General features: G+C 48.9%; 1 protein-coding gene across 3 annotated transcripts in view; it reads left to right on the forward strand.

The window, feature by feature from the left end:
• Positions 1-7,378, forward strand: part of tshz3b (teashirt zinc finger homeobox 3b) — a 30,773-nt gene extending 23,395 nt beyond the window's left edge. For all 3 annotated transcript variants that reach the window (XM_085379267.1, XM_085386242.1, XM_085422406.1), the window contains one exon: positions 2,274-7,378. In XM_085379267.1, the coding sequence (XP_085235393.1) occupies positions 2,274-5,899 (3,626 nt within the window). In that variant the 3' untranslated portion in view covers positions 5,900-7,378. The remainder of the gene's footprint in view (positions 1-2,273) is intronic.
• Positions 7,379-7,822: the final 444 nt, after the last annotated feature.

Here is a 7,822-nt window from a genome sequence, read left to right on the forward strand (position 1 = left end):
TGCGACAGCCAACGCGTTCTAGTGTGAACCCTCAAAGTGGCCGCATGCGCAAAAGAAGACGTCACACACAACGCGCTCTGTTTACACCCAGAGCAAACAGTATGTTTGACTGATGGCCTCAATATAAAGACTTCGGACTTTACGTTTCCCAACTTTGCTTTAAGTTATAAAGTTATTGTGTTATCTACATTTGTCCTAATAATGATCCTTACTGCTGTTTTAGAGGAGCGGTGCTTCAGAGGATAGCTGCAGATTTCTGTCAGAATCTGCAGATTATACAGTACAAATAAAATGTTCACGTTTCTCCAACGTTGTCTTCCCAACAGTTGTACTGGATGGAAGCGTTCGTGATGTCTTCTCCGGCACTGATAATTGGCGTCTGTATTGTGTCAGTGACATAAAAGACGGATTTAATGCGACATGACCATCAAACAGCAGTCCCTTTCTAAAACATCAGATATGTATTGGATTCAGGACCACATACGAAAGTGACCCAGATCGGATTTAAAAATATCGGATTTGTGCCGTTCACACTGTCACACCATGATCGGATAGATGGGTCGCAGAAGGTCAAAAAAGTCGCTTTCGCCTGCAGTGTGAACGTAGCCTTTGTGTCTGTGAAAGCGGTGGATTGTGGTTACAGATGCATTTCCTGTGCTTACACGCCAGGTCAGATGGGCGAGTGACAGCCCGTTACACACACACACACACACCCTCTCCTTCTGTATCTGTTGCATGTGCGCGTGCGAGCACGCTCAGCTCGACGTGCACAGCGCGAGCGTTGCTCATCTGCTTCCCCTCTGATGGACTTATTAACCAAAGAAAACATTGGTAGTTGCACGGAGAGGCGACAGTGTGATTTGTCTTGATGCATCTCTTCTCTGTGTGATTTCCACTGTATTCTTCTTAAACTGGAGGGATTTGAATATAAATGGAGATCCTCGAGCCGTCTCCCTGCAGCTAAACTGTAAATAATAACTCTAAACTTTTTTCTAATCTTCTGTAATTGAAGCAAATGGGTTTTGCGGGGAGAGATTTGTCGCAGGGAAACGTACATACATTTTTTTTATTTACGAGGAGGCGAGGGCTGAGCGGTGTAATGAGTGAACATGCATGCTTAATTTAAATGGCGAGTGTGTCTGTTAGGGAATGCATTAGAGTCTGCAGAAGAAGCGTAAGACATATTAATTGACAGACAGGAACCGCTGTCTCCGAGGTTGATACAAGTAATTTATTACTTCAGAAACGAATGCCACCGCCAGAATGTGCTTCATTAATTTCAAATTTAGTTTTAATTTCAAGCTGTTGCCCCTTGAGAAGAATAAGGTGGCAAGTTGTGTTTGAAGAGACATTTTTCGCCTCTCCCTCACTTCATCTTTCTCTTCCCATCCTCAGTCTCTCTCTCCGCCTGTCTCCCGCTGATTTTGTGCAGAACAAAGACCTGAGGGAGGAGGGGCGGGGTGCTGACTCGGTTCCAATGAGAAAACAATGTCAGTGCGAGCACGAGTCCCGTTTATGGGAGTAAATCCTTCATCTGTGAACGATTGCACAAAGTGTGAAGCCCGTGCCGTCGGCTCATGCTGCCTCTCAACAGGTTCAGAAGATGTCCTGAAGATCGAGGCTGTTTCACTCACAGATACGCTGCATTTATTTGTTTGCTGCTTCAGAGAAAGCAGTCAGGCCATGTACACGATGCAAACATTTCATTTATCCTTATTCAAAGCAACACGCGCCCGTCATGATGCATGTGCCCCTCACACACACTAAAGCAGGGGTGTCAAACTCCAGTCCTCGAGGGCCGCTGTCCTGCAACGTTTCCATGCATCCCTGCTGCAACACACCTGAATAAAACTGACTGCATGCTGGTGTGGCAACCCCCAACCTGCTCATTTAAATAAATGTGTTTGGAAAAATGTACTTCTAAAAGTACTTTTACTGCACCATGTTCATTCACTCGTGAGCTGCTGTAACATGAATCAAGTGGCTGAACTGCCACCTCAGCATGCAGTCAAGTTCGTTAGAGTCTTGCTAATGACGTACTAATTTTATTCAGGTGTGCTGCAGCAGTGATACATGGAAAAGATTCAGGACAGCGGCCGCCGAGGACTGGAGTTTGATCCTTTAGCTGTTCAGGGAAATATTAGCAACATGTTTCAAAAATCACATTAGTCAGAAGAGTTTTCATCATGATGAATCAACTCTGAGACTAATACAATCCTCCTCCTGTGGTAGGTCTAACCGATCTCTCTCTGTCTTTGTTCTTCATTTCGCAGCATACGTCCCTGAAGATGAGAAGGAAGCAGCTATGTTGGATGAAGACCTGGATGGAGACGACTCGGCCCAGGACGGGGAAGAGCCCGCTGCCAAACTCCTGTGTCCAGACAAGGACTTCCTCTTCAAGGACCGGCCGGGCTTCCGTGACTCCCCCAACGCCACTGACTTCTCTGGTCAGGAGCTGGACAGCGAGTCCCATCTGAGCGAAACCAGTGACAGAATGTCTGACTTTGATAGCTCCTCACTTAAAAATGAGGACGAGATCCTCCATTCTAAAGATCCCTCCAATGCCCTGTCGCCGTCCTCCTCCTCTACCATGATGGCCGCCGCCAACGCTGCCGCCACTGTCGCTGGCGAAGAGGCCATATTAGCAGCAACAGGCTCTGTTGCTGACAGCCTGGAGAAGATGAAGGCCATTTACACCTCTTTTCTGACCAATTCCTATTGGTCCACCCTAAACCTGAACCTGAGCCAGCCCCCAGCGGAGAAGCCCCCCCGCAGCCACAGCAGCAGCAGCAGCAGCAGCAGTAGCAGCAGCTGTGGGAGCGGAGGCTACGACTGGCACCAGACAGCCATGGCTAAAACCCTCCAGCAGGTCTCCCAGAACCACCACAACAGGATGGCGCTGGTCCAACATCCTACAGTGGCCGTGAGCACCCCATCAACAGAACCCAACCTCTTCAGTACCGTCCAGCTCTACCGGCAGAGCTCCAAGCTCTATGGCTCCATATTCACTGGTGCCAGCAAATTCCGCTGTAAGGACTGCAGCGCAGCATACGACACGCTGGTGGAGCTCACGGTGCACATGAATGAGACGGGCCACTACCGTGATGATAACCACGAGACGGATGGCGAGGGAGCTAAACGGTGGTCCAAACCTAGGAAACGATCTTTGCTGGAGATGGAAGGGAAGGAGGACGCGCAGAAGGTTCTGAAGTGCATGTACTGTGGACACTCTTTTGAATCCCTTCAGGACCTGAGTGTCCACATGATTAAGACGAAACACTACCAGAAAGTGCCTCTGAAAGAGCCTGTCACACCTGTGACAGCTAAGATTATCTCTTCTGCTCGAAAGAGAGCCCCTCTTGACCTGGACATCCCCAGCTCGCCAGACTCTAATGGAGGCGCCACACCAAAGCCCACCTCCCTCAGTGACTCTGGCGATATACTCCAAAAGGTCACCAACCCTTACATCACGCCCAACAACCGCTATGGACACCAAAATGGTGCCAGCTATGCCTGGCAGTTTGAATCCAGGAAGTCACAGATCCTCAAATGCATGGAGTGCGGCAGCTCTCACGACACGCTGCAGGAGCTCACGGCTCACATGATGGTGACAGGACATTTCATCAAAGTCACCAACTCTGCGATTAAGAAAGGCAAACCGATCATAGAGGCATCCGCCCAGGCACCGAGGTCAAACTCAGCAGCTGAAGAGAAGGTGCAGTCGGTCCCCCTGGCTGCTACCACCTTCTCCCCTCCACCTGCCCCGGTGCCTCCTCCGACCAGCATCTCCCCCACTCCTATGGTTATGGAGATAAAGAAGGAGGCGAAGGAGGAGGAGTGCACTGCAGAGTCCATTCTGAATAATGTTAACAATGTGAGCAAGGAGAAGAAGGCCGTAGGTGAGGAGGAGGTTGAGGAAAAGTTTGATATCACTTCAAAGTATAGCTATCTGACTGAGGAGGATCTGGAGGAAAGTCCAAAGGGGGGTCTTGATATCCTCAAGTCCTTGGAGAACACAGTGACCTCAGCCATCAACAAGGCCCAGAATGGAGCTCCCAGCTGGGGAGGATATCCCAGCATCCACGCTGCCTACCAGCTACCAAACATCATGAAGCTTTCACTGGGTACCTCTGGAAAGAGCTCCCCACTGAAATATATGTTCCCCGGAGGGGAGATCCTCTCCCCCACTGCCAAGAACCAGCTGCTGATCTCGCCTCCTAGCTGCCAGACCTCTCCACTACCTAAAAACAACTTCCATGCTATGGAGGAACTCGTCAAGAAAGTGACAGAGAAGGTGGCCAAGGTGGAGGAGAAAATGAGGGAGCCGGCTGCTGTTGTGAGGGGCTCTCCTCTGAGGCGCACCACCCCTTCACCGTGCAACAGCGAGGCAGAGGAGTCAGCCCGAGGAGAGTCCCCCAAAGAAAGCCAACCAGGAGGCAGTAAGACCCCTGAGAATGCAAGTGCAGAAGAAGAAAATGGACCCAACCACAGAGATGCAAACGGGGATGTCTCTACAAAGGAGACGGCAGAGAATGGTGTAGAGTCTGCTGCCGTGACCTCACCCCCACCCACCTCTGCGTGTGGCAGCACAGCCATCATCACTGATCACCCGCCTCCAGAACAGCCGTTTGTGAACCCTCTGAGTGCGCTGCAGTCCGTCATGAACGTGCACCTGGGGAAGGCCGCCAAGCCGGCCCTGCCCTCCTTGGACCCAATGAGCATGCTGTTCAAGATGAGCAACAGCTTGGCTGAGAAAGCAGCAGTGGCCGCTTCTACACCACCAGCACAGACCAAAAAGACCGGTAGCGAGCACCTCGAGCGATATTTCTACCAGCAGCATCTGAACAACGACCAACCCATAGACCTTACCAAAGGAAAAAATGCAGACAAAAGCAGCAACTCTTTGGGGTCGACATCTCTCTCCTCCCCCACTTCCACCCCATCCTCGGTGTCTCCCTCCTCCACCATCAGCATGACCAAAGCCTCAGCTGCAGTAGCTTCCTTCATGTCCACATCACCTCTGAGAGAAAACGCCCTCTCAGATATCTCAGACATGTTGAGGAACCTGACAGAAAGCCAGGCTGTGTCCAAGTCCTCCACGCCCACCAGCCAGTCCGAGCGCTCTGATATCGACGGCGTCACGCAGGAAGAGACCGAAGATGTTTCGCCTGCCCAGAAGCGTAAAGGCCGCCAGTCCAACTGGAACCCTCAGCACCTCCTCATCCTACAGGCCCAGTTTGCTTCCAGTCTCAGACAAACAAATGACGGCAAGTACATGATGTCGGACCTGAGCCCACAGGAAAGAATGCATATCTCCCGCTTTACGGGTCTCTCCATGACAACCATATCCCATTGGCTGGCAAATGTCAAGTACCAGCTGAGGAGAACCGGTGGCACAAAGTTCTTGAAGAACCTGGATTCTGGTCACCCTGTGTTTTTCTGCAGTGACTGCGCCTCTCAGATTCGCTCGCCGTCCACCTACGTCAGCCACCTGGAATCCCACCTGGGCTTTCGCCTGCGAGACCTGGCGAAGCTTTCTGGGGAGCAGCTGCTCAGCCAGATCTCCCAGCAACACCACCACCAACGCCATACCAAAGGACTGTCTGAGAAACTGTTCTCCAACCTCCACCCGTCCAGCCACCCTTTGCCGTCCTCACTCCCCACATCCATCCCGTCCTCCTTACCCATCTCCCTGTCCTCATCCTTAACCACATCTCTGCCCTCCTCCGAATCGCCGTTGCCCTCTCCCGAGGACGACGACAGCGGCGCCCTTTATCAGTGCAAACTGTGTAATCGGACATTTGCGAGCAAGCACGCGGTCAAGCTTCACCTGAGTAAGACTCATGGGAAGTCGCCAGAGGATCACCTCATGTATGTGTGCGAGCTGGACAAACAGTAGCACCGGCTTGCTCGCCGTCTCTGACAGATGAGAAACGATGACGAAGGACGCCTTAAGCGTTAGGACTGCACAAAGATGCCATGCAACTACTGCTCTGAGTTTCGGCACATGGTTTTACATTTTGTGTTGTAGAAGATTTTTAATTTTATTATGTATGATGTAGACTGACTTTTCACGCAGACGTTCATTTTTTTTAAGGGCGGGGATTGGGTGGGGGCTGATGGGGCAGTATATGAAGTAAAAAAAAAAGAGCTCTAAAACAAAGTGTTTGTATTTTGAGATTTGTGTAAATGGATTTCTGTTGTTTTTATATTTTGGCATCACTGAGGTGTGATAAGCTGCATGCATAAAAAAACAAAGTTTAGTTGAACCTTCTGGAGCTAAACCTGGTGCCCTTTTCATGGTTTGTTTTCTCTTTTCACTCCTGACTGCTCTGTCTTCTGTTTCATTGTTTTTGGTGCTGAGGCAGCATTTAAAATTTAACCCTCTGAGTACGTCAAAGCATTTCTGCACCGGACATCCAAACACTGTCGACTTGAGATTAGAGATTGGAAATTTATCGAGGCCCTCGTGAAAATTAGACACGCGTCACGTCCCAAGCAGAGAAAATGTCGAGTCAAGCAGATCCTCCGCCCGATGCGGGATCCTCGTCTCACAGGATGTGACACAAATATCGCAGCTTTGTGAATAAAAGGGAAAAAAAAAGATTTACTTTCATTGATCAGGGGCCGCTATTAATTCAGGTCTGTGTAAAATATGTACATAAGACATATGACTTATCCTGTCTAAATTATGCATTGTTTCTATATTTTTAATTTAAAGGACTATGACTATCTGCTGGTGCACAGTATATGAAGACATAAATAAATTGTTTTGCACAATAGTTTTATAAATGTGTTATTTAATCAAAGGATACAGAAACAAAGGGAGAAAGCAAACGAAGGACAACAGGTGAATCTTTTTATTCCTGACTCGTGCTCAAAGGGTTAAAGACTCTTTTTATCCGACACGTGAACGAACAGTGAGAAGATATTTGAGGCTGTACAAAAAGATGTTCCTTTATGAAGATGTTTCACATGTAAACTGTTATTTATAAGCACTCTGGGTTGTTTCATATCGCTGAATGCCTTTTCTTTTTTCCTTTTTTTTCTGTCTAATTAGTCGGCCATGATTCCTCTGCAGCTTTATCTTTTTGGGATATGAAAGGTAACCATGGCTACGCTAACCTCCTGAGTGACAGGTTCGGCTGCATTTTTGGCAGTTAATTTGCTGAAGTAACTGACAGCTGCCAGAGTGGAGAGAGAAGAAGAAAAAATACTTATGTGTAAAATATGGGCATGTAAACAGCACAGACACCGTTATGCATTCTGTGCCGGTCGTCTTTTCACTTCCTTCTGTTGTTTTTTGTTGTTGTTGTTCTTGACAATGAACCCCATTATATGACTTCATATAACCTTGTTTTCTACTGCAGCATTAAAAACGGAAACTGTTTTTTGCAATAATGCGCGTGTGTGTGTGCACTGTGTGTGTCGTGGCTATCAATTATGTGTGTGCTGTGCAGTCCCTAATGAGCACATTAGACCGGGAGTGTGTCAGCGTCTGTCTGTGACGAACTGCAGACTAGTTTACAGTGAGTGGCAGCAGCGGGCGTGTGGGAGACAAACACACACACACACAGTCTCAGACATGCAAACAGAAACCATGGTTGTGGCGCTTCCCTGTAGCCTCGTCTGTTATCCTGGTGCCTTAAAGGAGCTCGGTCTCATGGATCACAAAGCCGCTGAAGGAAACTGGCGCGGCGATCTCCTGACTTCGGATTGTATCTGCTATCGACAACGCTACCAAGAAAGCAAGGTTAGCCATCGAGCGCAGACTTAGCAACGCTGGCCATGATTAGTCTGTAACGTTAGGCCATAAAGTCAT

This window comes from Rhamphochromis longiceps, linkage group LG1 (assembly GCF_057381845.1).
Source record: "Rhamphochromis longiceps isolate RC_006_pf linkage group LG1, R_longiceps_female_GT1.1, whole genome shotgun sequence".
NCBI classification, from domain to species: Eukaryota; Metazoa; Chordata; class Actinopteri; order Cichliformes; family Cichlidae; genus Rhamphochromis; species Rhamphochromis longiceps.